Source organism: Pristiophorus japonicus, chromosome 5 (genome assembly GCF_044704955.1).
Source record: "Pristiophorus japonicus isolate sPriJap1 chromosome 5, sPriJap1.hap1, whole genome shotgun sequence".
NCBI classification, from domain to species: Eukaryota; Metazoa; Chordata; class Chondrichthyes; family Pristiophoridae; genus Pristiophorus; species Pristiophorus japonicus.
In genome coordinates this window covers 3,830,097-3,850,713 of record NC_091981.1, presented here as the reverse complement: position 1 = coordinate 3,850,713, position 20,617 = coordinate 3,830,097, and the positions used below count along the sequence as shown (strand labels likewise).

At 46.2% G+C, this 20,617-nt stretch overlaps 1 protein-coding gene across 2 annotated transcripts in view; it reads left to right on the top strand.

Annotated features, from left to right (window-relative positions):
• Nucleotides 1-20,221, top strand: part of LOC139264209 (palmitoyltransferase ZDHHC3) — a 47,967-nt gene extending 27,746 nt beyond the window's left edge. The window contains exons 6-7 of one of the 2 annotated variants that reach the window (XM_070880315.1): nt 532-662; nt 19,014-20,221. In XM_070880315.1, coding sequence (XP_070736416.1) covers nt 532-662; nt 19,014-19,226 — 344 coding nt within the window. In that variant the 3' untranslated portion in view covers nt 19,227-20,221. Of the gene's footprint in view, nt 1-531; nt 663-9,428; nt 13,390-19,013 lie in introns of those variants that run through there. The other variant, XM_070880316.1, reaches the window with a different exon arrangement.
• Nucleotides 20,222-20,617: the final 396 nt, after the last annotated feature.

The window sequence follows — 20,617 nt, the reverse complement described above, 5'->3', positions numbered from 1 at the left end:
AAGACTTGCTTCCACTCTGAGAATGAGTCCTTGGGTGGCTGAACTGTCCAATATGTGAACCACAGTGGGACAGATAGTCGTTGAGGGTAAGGGAGGGTGGGACAGGTTTGCCGCACGCTCCTTCCGCTGCCTGCGCTTGCTTTCTGCATGCTCTCGGTGATGTGACTCGAGGTGCCCAGCGCCCTCCCGGATGCACTTCCTCCATTTAGGGCGGTCTTTAGCCAGGGACTCCCAGGTGTTGGTAGGGATGTTGCACTTTATCAGGGAGGCTTTTGAGGGTGTCCCTGTAACATTTCCTCTGCCCACCTGGGGTTCGCTTGCCGCTAAGGAGTTCCGAGTAGAGCGCTTGTAAACATAGATGCTATCAATACTTTACAATAATTAGTGAACATTTTTTCCCCTGAATCTGCAGAGCTTTGAAAGATACAGTATCCCACTCCATGGCAACTTTTGTTAAGTCAAGCCTGTGAATGACTGCTCAATCGATGCCATGTATTTGTGTCTGACGTTGATCTGTTCTGTCCTTCCTAGAATGCAGTTCATTCTCGCCGCCATCCACGGTGATACTTCTCATTCTTCTGTGCTTCGAGGGTCTCCTCTTCCTCATATTCACTGCCGTAATGTTTGGCACCCAAGTACATTCTATATGCTCAGATGAAACGGTGAGTACTTAACCGTTGAACTCCGCGTCTGTCTGTCCGTTCAAGAACTTTCATCATATATATAAGCAGTATTTTTTTAAAATGCAACCAGCACAGCCCCAAAAACAGCCGGACTGTGAGCAGTGTTCCCCGTTCATTATTGTTGGTGCCACACGGCCCCTTTAAGTGGCTGCTCGGGTCGTTCAGAATACCGCGCGTGCACGTTTCTTTCATTGAAAAGCCGGCAGCGCGGGATCCCTGGAGCGCTGATGGGAACATCGGTTGCCCAGTTACGTGCCGGTTAAAGTGCAGACTGCTGCAGAAAGGCCAGGCATCAAGTGGAGGTGAGACACCTTCTCTCAGGAGGAAGAACTCGACTGTATAAGATTGAGGGGGCTTGACAGGGTGGATGCAGAGAGGATGTTTCCACCGATGGGGGAGACTAGAACTAGAGGGCATAATCTTAGAATAAGGCGCTGTCCATTTAAAACTGAGATGAGGAGAAATTTCTTAGGGTTGTAAATCTGTGGAATTCGCTGCCTCAGAGAGCTGTGGAAGTTGGGACATTAAGAAACTGTATCTGTCTTAAATTTATTCAAACGATAAGGGGTTATGGGGAGCGGGCAGGGAAGTGGACCTGAGTCCATGATCGAATCAGCCATGATCGTATTAAATGGCGGAGCACGCTCAAGGGGCCGTATAGCCTACTCCTGCTCCTATTATGTTCTTATGACCACGCGCCACTTTAGTGCGTCCCAGAGTGAGTTAGGGAGCAGCATTTTCAGAGGTCACCAACCTGCTGCCTGAGCTGATGAAGTGGGAAGGAATGAAAGAACGAAGGTGCATTTATCGAATGTCTTTCATATTCTTGGGTCGTCCCCTTGCGATTCCCGGCGGTTAATAACTCTTGAAGTGTAGCTACAGTTACGTTGGCCAGAGCAGCAACCACTTTGCATACAGCAAGGTCCCACAAGCAGCAGTGCGATAAAGGACCAGTTCATCTGTCATGGTAGTGGTTTTGAGAGATAATTGTTGTCTGAGACACCTTCCTTGCTCTTCAAATAGTGCCGTGGGATCTTTTACATTTACCAGTTACGGTGCTTAAAAGAATTGGAGAATATGAGTTTGAACACCCCTGTTTACAGGTTCAAATCAGATGGTAAGAATAAGAATTAGGAACAGGAGTCGGCCATTCGGCCCCTCGAGCCTGCTTCACCATTCAGTAAGATCACGGCTGATCTTCGACCTCAACTCCACTTTCCCGCCCGATCCCCATTTCCCTCGATTCCCCGAGAGTCCAAAAATCTATCGATCTCAGCCTTGAATATACTCAACGACTCAGCATCCACAGCCCTCCGGGGCAGAGAATTCCAAAGATTCACCTCCCTCTGAGTGAAGAAATTCCTCCTCATCTCAGTCCTAAATGGCCGACCCCTTATCCTGAGACTGTGACCCCTGGTTCTAGACTCTCCAGCCCGGGGGAAACATCCTTCCTGCATCTACCCTGTCAAGCCCAAGGGGTAGAACAAAGACATTTATAGAGTCGCCCTGCCTCAAACATCTCCCTTGTGTCCTACAGTTCACACCAGGCACAGATTTGCAGCTCTTGTCACCACTCGATCAAGTGACCATTTGAAGTTGCATGACCCAGCATCCCATGCCCTTCAAGGCTGTGGGACAGAACAGCATCGCAGCTGAACACGGTCCTGTCACAGCACGGGTCACTGGGAAGCAGTCTGGATGTTCAAACCTCAACCAATACTCCTTTCTCTCCTCGTTCCTTCCCCACCCCCACCCAAACCTCCCGAAAAGACTTGAGTGCAGTTGTGTTTCTCACTGTCGCCCCATCTGAGATCATCTACTGTCACAAACCAGTGACCCAACCAGACTTTCCTGTTGTGTATATGGTTCAGGATCGTCTCGCCTGCTGTATTTACCCATTAAACAATTGGGGGAAGCTCCTCCTAGATTCTATTACGTTGATGGGGAGACTATTACTAAAAGTAGTATATCAGTATGGTGCGAGTTCAGTAATAAGACCAACTGGTGCTTGGCAAGGTTGAGTTATTGACAAATTTCCATCTAGATTAGATAGACGTCCATAACTTGGTCGACATGGTGTTTTGCATGTTGTAAACTTAGTAATCAGATACAGGGTTAGAATTGCAGTCAAACGCCAGTGCAATTGTTTCGTGCAGATGCGCATAGCGCCAATGTTTCAATATTCAACAAAAGCTTAAGTGAATTGAAATATAGGTAGGGTTTTCTCCCTGTCGTGCTCCCAACACATTGGCCTAGCTTTCAGACTAATCATAAGAACATAAGAATTAGGAACAGGAGTAGGCCATCTAGCCCCTCGAGCCTGCTCCGCCATTCAACAAAGATCAGCCATGGGCTCAGCTCCACTTACCCGCCCGCTCCCCATAACCCTTAATTCCCTTATTGGTTAAAAATCTATCTATCTGTGATTTGAATACATTCAATGAGCTAGCCTCAACTGCTTCCTTGGGCAGAGAATTCCACAGATTCACAACCCTCTGGGAGAAGAAATTCCTTCTCAACTCGGTTTTAAATTGGCTCCCCCGTATTTTGAGGCTGTGCCCCCTAGTTCTAGTCTCCCCAACCAGTGAAAACAACCTCTCTGCCTCTATCTTGTCTATCCCTTTCATTATTTTAAATGTTTCTATAAGATCACCCCTCATTCTTCTGAACTCCAACGAGTAAAGACCCAGTCTACTCAATCTATCATCATAAGGTAATCCCCTCATCTCCGGAATCAGCCTAGTGAATCGTCTCTGTACCCCCTCCAAAGCTAGTATATCCTTCCTTAAGTAAGGTGACCAAAATTGCACGCAGTATTCCAGGTGTGGCCTCACCAATACCCTGTACAATTGCAGCAGGACCTCCCTGCTTTTGTACTCCATTCCTCTCGCAATGAAGGCCAACATTCCATTCGCCTTCCTGATTACCTGCTGCACCTGCAAACTAACTTTTTGGGATTCGTGCACAAGGACCCCCAGGTCCCTCTGCACCGCAGCATGTTGTAATTTTTCCCCATTCAAATAATATTCCCTTTTACTATTTTTTTTTCCCCAAGGTGGGTGACCTCACATTTTCCGACATTGTATTCCATCTGCCAAACCTTAGCCCATTCGCTTAACCCATCTAAATCTCTTTGCAGCCTCTCTGTGTCCTCTACACAACTTGCTTTCCCACTAATCTTTGTGTCATCTGCAAATGTTGTTACACTACACTCTGTCCCCTCTTCCAGGTCATCTATGTATATTGTAAACAGTTGTGGTCCCAGCAGCGATCCCTGTGGCACACCACTAACCACCGATTTCCAACCCGAAAAGGACCCATTTATCCCAACTCTCTGTTTTCTGTTAGCCAGCCAATTCTCTCTCCATGCTAATACATTTCCTCTGACTCCGCGTACCTTTATCTTCTGCAATAACCTTTTGTGTGGCATCTTATCGAATGCCTTTTGGAAATCTAAATACACCACATCCATCGGTACACGTCTATCCACCATGCTCGTTATATCCTCAAAGAATTCCAGTAAATTAATTAAACATGATTTCCCCTTCATGAATCCATGTTGCGTCTTCTTGATTGCACTATTCCTATCTAGATGTCCCGCTATTTCTTCCTTAATGATAGTTTCAAACATTTTCCCCACTACAGATGTTAAACTAACCAGCCTATAGTTACCTGCCTTTTGTCTGCCCCCTTTTTTAAATAGAGGCGTTACATTAGCTGCTTTCCAATCTGCTGGTACCTCCCCAGAGTCCAGAGAATTTTGGTAGATTATAACGAATGCATCTGCTATAACTTCCGCCATCTCTTTTTTAATACCCTGGGATGCATTTCATCAGGACCAGGGGACTTGTCTACCTTGAGTCCCATTAGCCTGTCCAGCACTACCCCCCCTAGTGATAGTGATTATCTCAAGGTCCTCCTTTCCCACATTCCCAGCAATTTTTGGCATGGTTTTTGTGTCTTCCACTGTGAAGACCGAAGCAAAATAATTGTTTAAGGTCTCGGCCATTTCCACATTTCCCATTATTAAATCCCCCTTCTCATCTTCTAAAGGGACCAACATTTACTTTAGTCACTCTTTTCCGTTTTATATATCTGGAAAAGTTTTTACTATCTGTTTTTATGTTTTGCGCAAGTTTACTTTCGTAATCTATCTTTCCTTTCTTTATTGCTTTCTTAGTCATTCTTTGCTGTCATTTAAAATTTTCCCAATCTTCTAGTTTCCCACTAACCTTGGCCACCTTATATGCATCGGTTTTTAATTTGATACACTCCCTTATTTCCTTGGTTATCCACGGCTGGTTATCCCTTCTCTTACCGCCCTTCTTTTTCACTGGAATATATTTTTGTTGAGCACTATGAAAGAGCTCCTTAAAAGTCCTCCACTGTTCCTCAATTGTGCCACCATTTAGTCTGTGTTTCCAGTCTACTTTAGCCAACTCTGCCCTCATCCCACTGTAGTCCCCTTTGTTTAAGCATAGTACGCTCGTTTGAGACACTACTTCCTCACCCTCAATCTGTATTACAAATTCAACCATACTGTGATCACTCATTCCGAGAGGATCTTTTACCAGGAGATTGTTTATTATTCCTGTCTCATTACACAGGACCAGATCTAAGATAGCTTGCTCCCTTGTAGGTTCTGTAACATACTGTTCTAAGAAACAATCCCGTATGCATTCTATGAATTCCTCCTCAAGGCTACCCCGTGCGATTTGATTTGACCAATCGATATGTAGGTTAAAATCCCCCATGATTACTGCCGTTCCTTTTTCACATGCCTCCATTATTCCCTTGATTATTGCCCGCCCCATCGTGAAGTTATTATTTGGAGGCCTATAAACTATGCCCACCAGTGACTTTTTCCCCTTACTATCTCTAATCTCCACCCACAATGATTCAACATTTTGTTCATTAGAGCCAATATCGTCTCTCTCAACTGCCCTGATATCATCCTTTATTAACAGAGCTACCCCACCTCCTTTCCCTTCTTGTCTATCTTTTTCCGAATTGTCAGATACCCCTGTATGTTTAATTCCCAGTCTTGGCCACCCTGCAACCACGTTTCTGTAATGCCACCAAATCATACCCATTTGTAATGATTTGTGCCGTCAACTCATTTACTTTATTTCGAATGCTGCGTGCCCATACATCGGGGCCATACATTGTACCTCTCGACACTGAAGCTGCTTAACTACCAGCAGTAATGATATACTTAAGTTAATTAGTGAACAACTGATTTTGCAAATAAGATAATATTTCGCCAATTGTTTAAAATGAACATTAAAATCGCAAGAGCGTTTAAAATCAGTGTCCTGGACACGTTCCCAAGAGCTGATTGAAGGATTGCGACCTTGGAATTGTCAAGCGATGGGGGTTTTTGCTGGTTAAGCTGAGGGGTGTGGGTGCTGGTTTAACTGGCATTCCCAGGTAACGTAAGACCCAGAGGAAAGTTCCCTTCACTCTGCCCCAACAATGTGCTTCATCCAAACCCCCCCGAGTAGCACCCGTGCGTAGCATGCAACATGCTTTCCATTTTCCCCATTGACCATCCTCCGTCTGACTGGCAGTGCCAGTTACTGCAGAATTGGGGCAGTTTTGTGCTGTCGGTCCATGCCCACTAGGATTGAGACGGCTCAAAAGGCATTTCATGTGGAACCTCTTGTAGTCAACAGACACAGGAGACTGATCCCACCAGACTGGCCTGGATTTAAGTTCCGGTCCGAGAAAGGTTAGGATCTAACCCGGTGAAATTTTTTTAATCTGTTGGATTATGGAATTTTTAACATGTTAAATCTATGAAACATAACCACCAATTAACTTATTTCTAAAGAAAGACTTGCATTTCTATAGCACCTTTCACGACTACCGGAGGTCCCAAAGCGCTTTGCAGCCAATGAAGTACTTTATTTGAAGTGCAGTCACTGTTGTAATGTGGGAAACGCAGCAGCCAATCTGCGCATAGCAAGCTCCCACAAACAGCATTGTGATAATGACCAGATAATCTGTTTGTGATGTTGATTGAGGGATAAATATTTCCCCCAGGACACTGGGGAGAGCTCCCCTGCTCTTCGAAATAGTGCCATGGGATCTTTTACATCCACCTGAGAGAGCAGACAGGGCCTCGGTTTAATGTCTCATCCGAAAGACAGAAACTCCGACAGTGCGGCACTCCCTCAGTACTGCCCCTCCGACAGTGCGGCACTCCCTCAGTACTGCCCCTCCGACAGTGCGGCGCTCCCTCAGTACTGCCCCTCCGACAGTGCGGCACTTCCTCAGTACTGCCCCTCTGACAGTGCCGCACTCCCTCAGTACTGCCCCTCCGACAGTGCGGCGCTCCCTCAGTACTGCCCCTCCGACAGTGCGGCGCTCCCTCAGTACTGCCCCTCCGACAGTGCAGCACTCCCTCAGCACTGCCCCTCCGACAGTGCGGGGCTCCCTCAGCACTGCCCCTCTGACAGTGCGGCACTCCCTCAGTACTGCACTGGGAGTGTCAGCCTAGGTTTTTGTGCTGAAGTCTGGAGTGGGACTTGAACCCACAACCACCTGTCTCGGAGGGGGTGCTGCCCACTGAGCCATGGTTAAACAATTAATTTTATGCAGTTACTAACAGAATTTAAGCAATTTTCTAGCAATGATGGACCCCTTTGACGGCAATTCAGATTTTTTCTTTCCCTAACTGGCCGTGGTTTTTTTCTGTGATTTTTTTTCCTTCCTCTCCCATGGGTTTACATGGCTCCTGGTGGGCAGGGAGTGTCTGAATCAGGATGTTTCAGACATCGCGACTGTATGGGACAGGGGAGCTGGACTGGCTGATCTTTTCCTGTCCAGCATTTTCAGGTGTGCGCATACGATTCTGACCCATATTTCTGACGGTGAAGACTCAGCCGTTATGTTGGAGCACGATAGTGAGAGCAAACCCACCTTTCCTCAAATATTTGATGCATTTAGGGGGAGGCTGGACAAGTATATGGGGGAGAAGTGAATAGAGGGATATGCTGCTAGATTTGGATGAGGAAAGGTAGGAGGAGGCTCGAGTGGAGCATGGACTGTGGGCCGAATGGCCTGTTTCTGGGCCATATATCCAATGTTTCCTCAGCGCAGAGTATTTCTGTTTCAGCCGAATGACGGGGAGATTCGCCCAGCAGTACAAGTAAGAGAGGGACTTCTTTCCAAGGGGTTATTTGTTTTGGGGGCGTGGTTGAAGCCTTGGAATTAGCTGCCCTACCAGTTATCTTGTCTTTGGAAATTGTTCCAGATGTAGGTCTGCCGTCTAAGTGCATTCTCGGATGTGATGAGAAAACCGACAGTTAAAAATACCTCCTTTTGACCGAACTTGCAGCTGTGTTGGGCATTGTGGCAATATCTCTGGGCCAGAGGACCCTATGTCCAGCTGTAGGGTACGCAGATAATGGGCAGCACCTGTCTGGAGGCGAATGAAGTGGGCAAACAAAGAAACGGTAGACGGGTAATGATGATCATTTGTTAAAACCGGTCTGTATCCCCGTCTCTCTGAATGCTCAAACTCAGTTTTGGAACTATCTGTTAGCTCATTTCCTGCTAGCTGAGTGCCCCATATCTTTGGAGGTTGGGGGTAGCAAAGAGCATGGCAGCTGTGGGTGAAGTATGGACATAGACTGTGAGTATGTGTATGAGAGTACTGCCCTATCTCCACATTCCTTGTCCTCTCAATTTCAACACCACCCCTGCGCATGCTGACTATTGGTTCCCAGTCGATCCATGGCCACGCTCCCCTCCCAATCTCTCTAGCATCCTTCAGCCTTGCAACCCAATTCTGGCCCCTTGTGCACCCACCCACTCCCTTCACTGTACCATTGCTGGCCCAAAGCTCTGGAATTCCCTACCTCACCCATCTGACCAAGCTTTTAATCACCTATCCTAGTAACCTCTTCCTGGGCTCGGTGTCAGTTTTGTGTCTGATTACGCTCCTGTGAAAGGCCTTGGGATGTTTCCTATGCTATATTCCTTGCAAGCTTACTGCACCAGCTCCCAACCTCCTTTTCCTCAACCTCAGCAACATCCCGGGCTCGCCATATCGGCCGCTTGACTTTCCACGGTTATTTTGCCAAATTTCTCTGTAGTTTTGGCTACTTTCTGTAGCGGTTTAATAAGATCGTGCTGAGATATAGGAGGCCCTTTTTCCTGTATAATGCTATAAGTGCAATGTTTGAGCTCTACTTAGTGACATACTGATTTGGACGTGTTCCTGTAAGGATGTGATCAAGGGTTGGATTGATGGCATAGCATCTCAGTGCCCTGCTGTACCGTGTCACGGCAGAACGTGGGGTCGCCCTTCTGATAGTTTTATTTTCCCCTCCCCTCGTGCAGCAAGCGGCCAGCTTTCAGCCAAGCCACCTGGGAAGGGGCGTTTCCTCTGAATGGAGGGTGGGTGGGGGCGGGAATCGGAGTCCACCTGCGTTGCTCTTTGCCGTTTCCGTCGTAGTTCATGCCGAAGCCTGAGGGAACCAGTCCTCGGCCTACCGACTCGAGAAGAGGCAAGGAGAGGGAGCAACGTGTGACAATGGGCGGGGGAGGGAGCGTTAAAAAATTATACCAACTATTTGGTTGTTTTTTAATGAATTGAATTGGATGTTAATTTGTAATATCAGTGGCCTCTTGCTGATTCTCCTGTATGTTCGGGTGTTCTGACTGTAGTGGGTAGACGAGAGACCTCCTCCCCCAATCTGACCTACTTGATATAAGCTGTTCTATTTCTATTTCCAGGGAATAGAGCAGTTGAAAAAGGAAGAGAGAAGATGGGCTAAAAAAACAAAATGGATGAATATGAAAGCTGTGTTCGGTCATCCATTTTCAGTAGAATGGTTAAGTCCATTTGCAACTCCAGACCAAGGGAAGATAGACCCATACCAGTATGTGGTCTGAGTCATCCTAGGCCAGCAATCCAATATAAACTGGTTATTAACAATAAAACTACTTTTAAAAGTACCGATTGTAACTTGCTCCATAAGTTGTTTACGAGGTGGTAACCCCTTCGGGTGGCTGACATGTTTTTTTGAAAGCATGGGTTATGATAAGGCGCCCTCCGTTGTTCAACGTATTCCAGCCTTCTCTGTTCCGTGCAACAATAGGACTGTAAAAATGCCGAGCCTCCTTGTCTCCTACACTACTATACGGGGATATTGTGTAAAGCAGGCTTCTAAAGACTGCCAATGTAGCTGTACAATTAAAATAAAGGAAATTAAAGCAAATCTAGTGACTGAAAGTGCTGTTAAGGATTGGACATCCTTCGCAAATTTCAGGAATCCCAATAGACTTATTTTCTTTGCCTTTATTGATATATGCCTTTATATTCTGTAACCGTTACTGAAGTATAAACTGATGCCTTGATGAATGTGGTGTCATTACAGCACTTGTTGGGTGCTGTGAGTGGAGAAGGGGGCGTTCATACCAATAAGATGCACAGACACTAGCCACAGATGAGATGCAACCCTGCCCGTTTTAAAAACAGCAAGAATTTTACTGCAACTACCCCCAGAGCCTTCAAGAGCCTGACTTTTTTGCTTTTCCTTCTGTATTTGCTTCAATCTGGATTCTTTTCCATTCTAGTTTACCCCACTCTGGGTACTGGTCTGTCCTGGCTTTGCCCCCCACCCCCCCACCCCCCCCCCCACCTATTGCCACCTTCCCGTGATGCCAAAGAGGCAGAGTCCCTCCATGTTAAAGGGGAAGTGACTCCATGCCTTTCTGAACGGGACAGTTGCTCAACAAAGCTTGTAAAACGAAGATTATTTGTCACCGAGTTGTCACCAAAAAAAAAGCTCTCGATGCAAGGGAGAGTCACGCACCAATCTTGGCACGCGCCCTTTGGAGTTGCTTTTCCACCCCCACTTAAATTAATTTCAAGTTGTGTCCTGTGTATACTTTACTGATCCGGATGAACTACGTAAGTTGCTGTGGCACCAATGTTCCCTTTAAGCTGGGCAGCCGTGCAGCGCTCTGGAGGTCCAGAGCAATCGGCTCACCGGCTCCTGAATGGAAAAACCACGCGTACGCGGAAATTTGAATATCCCCCCCCCCCCAAAAGTTAACGGGAACATTGAATGGCAATTCCACCACCCTTGCCTGTGAAGTGCCAAAGTCATATTATGTGGGCGGCCAGCACGAGATCATTAATGCGTTTCTTTTACAAATTTTTATTTGGTCATTTTTAACTTTGCCCTCTCTCTGTTTTCCTCGTCTGACTATGTAAAGACCGCGTAGCTGAGTAAATACTCTGAGAATCCTAGCTGTTACCCTACATGCCTCCCCTCCATGATGATGAAGGCTACACTTATTGCTGGGTGTTAAGAGTCCTGTACAGATTTACTCTCGCCTTGTCATGTTTATACTTTTCAGCCGGTAAATTCAGTCTTCCAAACACGAGGCAAAATGTTTTTGTTTCCTGTAGATGCGCGACAGCTGCATTTAAAAACCTGACTTTTAAAAGGTTTTTTTAATTTCCCCCTCTTACCTCTTTAAAAAGTTTCCCCTGTGCTATTCCTCTTGTTTTCAGGCTGTCCATGTTTACCTCCCTTTCCTTTGTGTAGGAACAGGAGGGCGGCCATTCAGCCCCTCAAGCCTGTTCCACCATTCAGTGAGATCTTGGCCGCCTTTGTTCCAAGCCCCTTGATGCTTTTATCCAACAAAAAATCTAGCGATCTCCGTCTTGAATTTCAATTCACCTAGCATCTGCAGTCCTTTACATTATTTGTATAGCGTTCAAGCTTACTGTAAGCCCTGTGTCTCTGTCCCATTTGCAAACCAAGGACTCCCTAGTACTTGGCCATATGTCCTGGGATTGGTGAGATGGTTTCCGACGCTTCATCCCAGGGACTGGCGTTTGCCGTGCTCCTGATGGGTCCCGCCCAACAGCGATCTTTACAGCCATCCTGCCGTCGTGTTAATCTCTTTCACAATCCAACGGTGCCTCGTACAGACTGAGAATATTGAGGGTTTTATTCAGGGCAGGCTGGTGCAAGGACTCGACCAAACATTATTTTGTTCAGAGACTGCCAGTTCACTCTCAGTTTCGTTCATTATTTACATCGCCAGATCTTTATATTTTTTAAATTGGGGTTGAAAGTTAATGTATGATTTAGTCAGGCTTATGGATGTTATACATGGGAGCTAAAACCAGAGGCTGCTAAAAGCATAAAAAAAAACTTAGAATTTTTGAATGTGCTTGTGGCTGGCTGTGTCTAAATGAATTTCACAGACTGGTATTGAACAGACGGACCAGGAATATCTTCTTCAATACCCAATCTATGATACGTTAGTCAGTCTCAATCGGGGCGGCAGTGGTTCATAGAATAGTACAGCACAGGAGGAGACCATTCGGCCCATCGAATCTGCGCCGGCTCTTTCGAAGAGCGACCCATTCCCCCCACCCCCTGCTCTTTCCCCATATCCCTGCAATTTTTTCTCCAAGTATTTATCCAACTCCCTTTTGAAGGCTACTATTGAATCTGTCTCCACCACCCTATCAGGCAGCGCGTTCCCAATCCTGACCACTCGTTGCATAAAGAAGTTCTTCCTCATCGCCTCTGGTTGTGCTACTTTTGGCCTCTGGAGCTTGCCAGAATAGGAAGGAGGGAATTGGGTCTTACTGTCATTTTTTGGACCCCTGTTGGGTGGTGCCTTCCGCAGTTGGATAGCTGACTAATGCACTCTTTTCAAAATGGCCACTTGCGAGAGGTACTGGGAGGGCGGCCAGTACCCAGAGAACTATACCCCAGCAGAGGGCAGGAAAGATAGCAAACTTCATTTCGTGGAACTAATGTAAAGCCTTTTTTTTAAACTTGCCTGTACATCATTATCGTCTTAGTGTATCAATAGGGTTTGGGGGAATTCATTTTTCTACTAAATGTAAGAAGATTTATGCATAGCAGTGTTAAACGTTTCCACTTTTTTAAATTTGAGGGAGAGAATTGTGTTTTTTTTTAAAAACCTTGTGGCCAATGTTCGCTGTAATTTATTTTGGCTGCACGGTTACATTAACGAGCCGTGCGGCCCATTTCAAATTTCGCTTAAATCTCCAGTTTGAGAAGCCGGTCCCAGACAGCGCGGGACCTCCAGACAGGTGTGCGGCCACACAGCTTAGTGGGAATGTTGCTCAAGGTAGTGCTGGTTGGTTTGTTTTAGGAGTTTTATAATTCTAGAAATGGGTTATGATGAGGTTTGATCTTAATGTGGAAACTGAACACAAACAAGCAATTATGGATTTGTTTTTCAAAAGCAAATGTTTAAAAATTGTTAAGATGTGAAACTCCTTTTGCAATGCTGGAATATGGAAAAGGAATATATACATAGTTCTTGGTGGGCCAACAGAATGGCTTCTTGTTTGAAATCAAGTGACGAAAAGAACTCGTCTGAGGCTTTTAATCCGTTACTTTCCAGACTCTCCATTTAATTTGCTTTGCAGAAACACTATCAACGAATGTTGGTTCAAAATTTTTCGTGTTATATATTACAGCATTGCCAAAAACTGCAGTTAGATCATTATTTCTGGTAACTGTGTCCTCTATGTTGGGTAGGGGAAGATACTACATTTTAAGAATGCATTTAACACGGGGCGCTTGGGAAATTTCTCTGTTTGTCTAAACATTTAGTTCAGATACAATCTGAATACTTTGTGTGTGATTTGGGTGCTATTATTGAATAATTAAATAAAACATTTTACAAAGAATTTGTGTAGAGTTTGGATTTGGCTGGTGTTAATTTGTTGGTCGAAATGGCTAACTCTCATCCCAGAGGGACCCTGGTTCCAAATGATTGAGGTTAACCCATATTGGGGGCAGTGATTTCACGTTATGCCGCACAAGCAAGACTTAATGCATGGCCGTATCAGCAGCAGTTCATGGAGAATGATTGCGACTTAGATCACCACTTGTACTCTGGGTAGAAGCTGCAACCAAGAGTAGACTCCACCCTGTGTTTTTCAATAAGATCATAACTGATTTTCTACCTCAACACTTTGCTGCACTATCACCATATCCCTTGATTCCCTTAACATCCAAAAATGTATATCTGTGTCTTGAATATACTCAACGGCTGAGCCTCCTCTGCCCTCTGGGGTAGAGAATTCCAAAGATTCACCACCCTCTGAGTGAAGAAATTCCTCCTCATCTCAGTCCTAAATGGCCGACCCCTTATCCTGAGACTGTGACCCCTGGTTCTAGACTCTCCAGCCCGGGGGAAACATCCTTCAGTATGGTGAACATTGACAGTAGGAAAGCTACTGGGAGCTGCAAGACATATCCGATCACAGACAGTTGCTATTTACTGAGACATTATTCACCATCTCCACTTGGCGTTGATTGCCCTCTTGGAGGTGACTGTTACTATCCTACATAAATATAAACGATGTCGACATTTCTTTGCATCTTATGAAGGACCCTGCGGCCTGGAATGGCAGCGGCTTCAGTTTCCAGCCCAGCCTCGGTCCTTTTTCAGATTCCAACCTCAGCCCTTCTGAGCGTCCCTCGTTACCCTAGCAACATCAGATTTTGGCACAGGCCTTCAGCTCCACCCACAAAGCTTGGCCCAATCTGCGCTGCTTCAAATTCAAAGTTAATTCCGGCGAAACTTGGATTTTTATTTTGGCGTATTTGGGCCACTAAAAAATCGTACGTACCTCTTCAACTGCGCCAAAAATTCCCCATGTGGAAAATTGAGCCCTTTGTCCCTGTGCAAACATTTTAAACCTCAGCATTCCTCCTTGACCAGCCCATCTCCTTCCTTTCACATGCATTCTAACACCAGACCTGGAGGGCCAGCAATAAGAAGCAAATCTATCGGGTCCATTTCACAGTGGGTACGGGAGCATTGTGGTCATGTCACTGGACTCATAACCCAGAGGACTGGACTAATGATCCAGAGGCATGAGTTCAAATCCCACCAGGGCAGCTGAGGAATTTAAATTTAGTTAATTAAATAAATCTGGAATAAAAAGCCCGTGTTAGTAATGGTGACCATGAAACTACCGGATTGTTGGAAAAACCCGCCTGGTTCACTGATGTCCTTTAGGAAAGGAAATCTACCGCCCTTACCCGGACTGGCCGGTATGTGGCTCCAGACCCACAGCAATGTGGTTGACTCTTAACTGCTCTCTGAAAGGGCCTATCGATGTACCGAAACACGAGGACTCCAGTAGAGCCACGGCAATTAGGGATGGGTAATAAATGCCAGCTTAGCGACGCCCACAGCCCGTCAACAAGTACAAAAAAAATATCTTGCAAACTAGCATGTTTTTTTTTCTTGCTAACTATGCCTGGACATCTTCAACTAGAACTCTTGTCTGTTTTCCTCTCTTCCTTCCTGCATCAATCTAAAGTAGAGGGTGTGTGTGGCAGGTTTCTCGAATTCTCTGATCCCCATGTCTGCCTCTCTGATGGTTACGTTGACATTGAGCACTGAATAGGACTGTTTTCCCTCTTATTTCATTCTCTCAAATACTGAGCTGTCTTGTGTTTCTGAAATGGCATCGTAAATGTCGCAGCGAGAGAGATGTTGGATACTGTAGCGAACGTAATGATGCAAAAGGCCTTGCTCTTGGATGGCTTGCCAACTTGCATAGGCTTCACTTTGTAATTGTTAGTGCGGTTAAAATAAAGTCTTTGATTTTGCAGCGGTTTGGAGCTAGAGAAAGGATTCGACAGACAGCGCTGGAAATCGAGCATTTGACAATGACATTTGTGTAAATCTTGTCATAGTGACTAACAACAACAGAAGTGGAAGCGTGTGTTGTCAAGATCCTCCTGCAACGTGTTGGGCCAATTAATTGATGCAGGGCATAATGTCTTTGCTTCATGGTTCTTTGCTTAAGAATTCATGAAACTAGTTGGTTTATTAACAAAGGTTTGACAGTCACACTACACATTACCGGTTCATCCACCAGGCTCGTAACTGCATACCTCATCGTGAATGATCTGGACCCAACTGGCCGGGGTTTTATTGAGTCTTGTGAACATCACGTGACTGGCTGAGCCACTCACAGTGCAACAGCTCTACAACTATTTTGTGGTGTTATCGGTAATCAAGTGCCCCCCCTGATTAAAGGGGGGGGGGTTTGCAACAGCTCTACAAACCCGTGAGCATGTTCACAGACGCATTCCTACTGCCACTGATCACACCTCCTCTGCGCGCCACTGCCAAATGTTGGCGGGGGGAGGGGGGGGGTGTTCCGCCGTGGTGCGGCAGGTTCGAATCTGGCGGGGGTCCCACTGGGAGTCCACTCCACGCCGTTAATATATTTTGAACTTCAGATCTTGGGGGCAGTGGTAGTTTCAGGAAAGGAAATCTTTTAAAAAATAAATTAACGTGGTAACCACACTATCATCTGCAGCATCAAAGCTGCCCCCTGCCGCCTTGATCCACTCCCCATTCGAGTTGTGACCATTCAGCAGGCACTGTTCGCTTCCACACTCGCTGACCGTTCCCTCAGACACCATCCCTTCGTTCCCTTCCAAAACCAGTCACCAGTTCTCCTCAAATCCACCTTTAACCCCTTTCATCTTCTGCAGCTACTGCCCCCAATCGCAAAACTTCCTTCCCTTGCTAATGTTCTTGAGCGTTTCTGTGTGTCTCTCAAAAGCTCCCCGCTCGAATTCCTCCCGGCTAGTTATCTGCTGGTCGTGGCACCGAGACGGCCTGGGTGATCTGCACAAGGTCAGGCAAAAAGCAAGTTCCTCAAAAACTCTGTAGCAATTGATAAAGATGGGCCACGCTCTCATAAGAACACAAGAATCAGGAGCAGGAGTCGGCCATTCGGCCCCTCGAGCCTGCCCCGCCATTCAATAAGATCACGGCTGATCTTCGACCTCAACTCCACTTTCCCGCCCGATCCCCATATCCCTCGATTCCCCGAGAGTCCAAAAATCTATCGATCGCAGCCTTGAATATACTCAACGACTCAGCATCCTGTGCTGAGGTGAGTGGCTGGAATGATTGAGGTATCAGAGGGAAGCAGAGAGTTAAAGAAACCACTTTAGGTGAACTATTGATCTCACTAATAAAGAATAGGAAATGCTATTAAATGCTAGCAACCCTTCTAACAGATTCATTGCTTTTTTTTGTACTAATCTTTAACAGCGATACACTTTCTAACCATCACTGGTATTTACGTCAGTCTCGGTCTAACTGAGTAAGAGCTGTGGTTTCTCATTTTCACCTTTTCCTTTGCTGTTGCCTCTTCAACTAACACTGACTTTTTTTTCTTGTCTTCTAACACTACAGCCTATCTTGGAGTAGAGATGGTGCCTGCACAACTCTCTCTCGAAATCTTTACTGATATTTGGCCTTTAATGATCCAGGTATATGTTCTGCATGAAATATCCACTTGCTTCATTTGACTGAATGTTCATTGTCCGAGGGGTGGGATAGTTCACCGTCGCCTTGATGCAATAATCACCTCTGGGACAGGGATCTAAATCCAGGCCACACTTGGAGCACTGCGTACAGTTCTGGTCACCATATTATAAAAAGGATCTAGAGGCACTGGAGAGGGTGCAGAGAATATTTACAAGGATGATACCAGAAATGCGAGGGTATACATATCAGGAAAGGATGAACAGTCTGGGTCTCTTTCCTCTTGAACAGAGAGGCTGAGGGGTGACCTAATAGAGGTCTTTAAAACGATGAAGGGTTTTGATAGAGTGGATACAGAGAGAGTGTTTCCACTTGTGGGGAGGAACATAACTAGAGGCCATCAATATAAGATAGTCACCAAGAAATCCAATGGGGAATTCAGAAGAAACTTCTTTACCCAGAGAGCGGTGAGAATGTGGAACTCGCTGCCACAGGGAGGGGTTGAGGGGAATAGTATCGATGTATTTAAGGGGAGGCTGGACAAGTATATGGGGGAGAAGGGAACAGAGGGTTATGCCGATAGATTTAGATGGGGAAAGACGGGAGGAGGCTCGAGTGGAGCATAAACACCGGCATGAACTGGTTGGGCCCAATGGCCTGTTTCTGTGCCATATATCCGATATATATCTGACGTAAATCCGACGTAAAGGAGATCGGAGGCATCCTGACTCTCCCGCTTTTAAGATCCACGGGTATTGTAGAGTCCTGATGGTGTTAATGCACAACACAGGTGTGCCTGTGCCTTGGATGTTTGGAGAAGGAAGCAGTCTTTCAGTAGACTGGATAAGTGTCCCGTGTACATCGTTGAGGAATAACCGCTTCTGAAGTGTCCATTGTGGTGCTCCATTCCCATTGGACGGAAGTTCCAATCCAGGGATAAACTGCTGTGGCAAAGTGGGTTGTATCTTTTATCAGTTCTATCACACAAGCCAAAATACAAAGTATTGCAAGAGGAATCGAATGCTTCATTTCACGCAGGACTTAGTGAAACCATTTGTTTACTGCAACCACCGTCTCAGTTAAACCTTTTGCGACGGATTCTCAAACATTACAATATTGGTGCAGTTAGCTGGGAATGAGAGCGATGTAAAGGAATTGCTCTCTTTAACCCTTTATGCTTATTTATGGAGTTATATTTTTCACTGTAAAACTGACCGACTTTAGCAGAATGCCTAGAATGGGTAACTTAAAGCCAGCGCACCGTGAATCACCGGATCTGGTGTAGGTAGCCACATCTGTTCATTTTCTTATCGCCATGACATTGCTCTGACATAGAAATGTATATATTTGGATAATACGTGACAGAGAATAATGGGCTTTCCATCGTTTGTTGATGAAGGCAAAATAAAATGAGAAGCATTTACATGGAAATGTTTGAAACGTTTTATACAAAACCCTCGAATCAGAGAAATTTACAGCACAGAAGGAGGCCATTCGGCCCATCATGTCCGCGCCGGCCGACCAAGAGCTACCCAGCCTAATCCCACTTTCCAGCTCTCGGTCCGTAGCCCTGTAGGTTACGGCACTTCAGGTGCACATCCAGGTACTTTTTAAATGTGGTGAGGGTTTCTGCCTCTACCACCCTTTCAGGCCGTGAGTTCCAGACCCCACCTCCCTCTGGGTGAAGACATTTCCCCTCAACCCCCTCTAAATCTCCCCCCAATTACTTTAAATCTATGTCCCCTGGTTATTGAAAATACCTCAGGAAAAGACTTGGATTTATATAGCCCCTTTCATGACCACCGGACGTCTCAAAAGCGCTTTACAGCCAATGAGGTACTTTTGGAGTGTAGTCACTGTTGTAATGTGGGAAACAGTAGTGGGTTCCTGTGTATAATCTGTGTGAAGGTTTTTTTTTGCAATAATTCACTGTCTGGCGGGTAGATTTAATGTAGCATTGATTTCTCTGCAGCCATTACATTTTGTGGTCATGATTGTTTCTAGGGCATTGAGCGCCTCAAGAACGAGACGGTCACTTGGGAGAAGAAGTTGGGCTGGGAAGGGATGAAGGCGGCATTCGATGGCAACTTCTCCTTGGGATGGTTCAACCCATTCTCTGGTCTTCAGTGTGACGGCGGAGTGCAGGCCCTCAACACTCCAGGCATTGACCTGGCCAAGGACAGCGTCACAGAGGCACTAACTGAGCATCAAGGCTAAGTCATCATTCCAATGTTACACTTGCCCCAAGGGGCCTCCCCAACAGGACAAGGCTTTGCTGACAGCAACACCGCCCACAGGCCCCCGTGACAGACGCCCGCAGAGCTTTGTGTACAACAACAAGAAATGCAATCTGTATCTCTGGGCAGCCTTTCATATTCGGCGTTAGCATTCAAACAAATATCTGTAGCTATCCGAAACAAAACATATATTTTGGGTGGTGGGCGGTGAAATGTAACATTGGAAACCTGTAAACTGCGTCTCTAAGTATTATTTGTCTGGGTGATATTTTATTTTAAATGTATTTTTAATCTGCATGCCCTCATGCTGTGGCCTGCAGCTTCTGCACATAGCCACAGCCTCTGCACACAGCTCCCTCTGCACACAGCCTCTGTACACAGCTCCCTCTGTACACAGCCTCTGCACACAGCTCCCTCTGCACACAGCTCCCTCTGTACACAGCCTCTCTGCACACAGCTCCCTCTGTACACAGCTCCGTCTGTACACAGCCTCTCTGCACACAGCTCCCTCTGTACACAGCTCCCTCTGTACACAGCCTCTCTGCACACAGCTCCCTCTGTACACAGCCTCTGCACACAGCTCCCTCTGTACACAGCCTCTCTGCACACAGCTCCCTCTGCACACCCACTCTCTGCTCCTGAGTGAGGCCTCCCAATCCCAAGCCCTTTGCTTCACGCCCTTCCCTTCCCTTCCCCTCAGCTACTGCTGACCGACCAGGTCCCGAGCCAGGACCGAGGAGAGAAGTTTGTAAAACAAACCCCCAAACTTTCATCGCCTCACTCTTCCCCGAGCGTGGACTCCTGGTAGATGCTGAATGTGTGCCGGTGGCAAGGTGTCGGCAACCCTTCGGTCCCGGTGCTGAATCTTAAACATTAGCCGCTAATAACGTGGACCTTTATACCGCCATGTGCCTTTTGTAAATCCAAAAGTACCTGTGCGCCTTGTGTAAATTAAACCGAAGCTTTTTTTATTAAGCGAGTTGGTCAGAGTGCGTTGTTCAGGCAATTATTCAAAGCTCAACCGACTGGAGGTGGGCTGCTGTAACCGAGAAACAATCGCCTTGTCCCATCTTATTTTAAACCTTGTTACAGGCGGTTATCAGTAACCCAAAACCTCGATTCACTCAACTTTTTTATTCAACAACAATAATCTGTATTTATATAGCGCCTTCAACGTAGTGAAATGTCCCGAGGTGCTTCACAGGAGTATGGAAACAATTTGACACTGAGCTGCATAAGTAAAAATTAGGGCAGGTGACCAGAAGCTTGGTCAAAGAGGTCGGTTTTGAGGAGCGTCTTGAAGGAGGAAAGAGAGGTAGAGAGGCGGAGAGGTTTAGGGAGGGAGTTCCAGAGCTTGGGGCCCAGGCAACA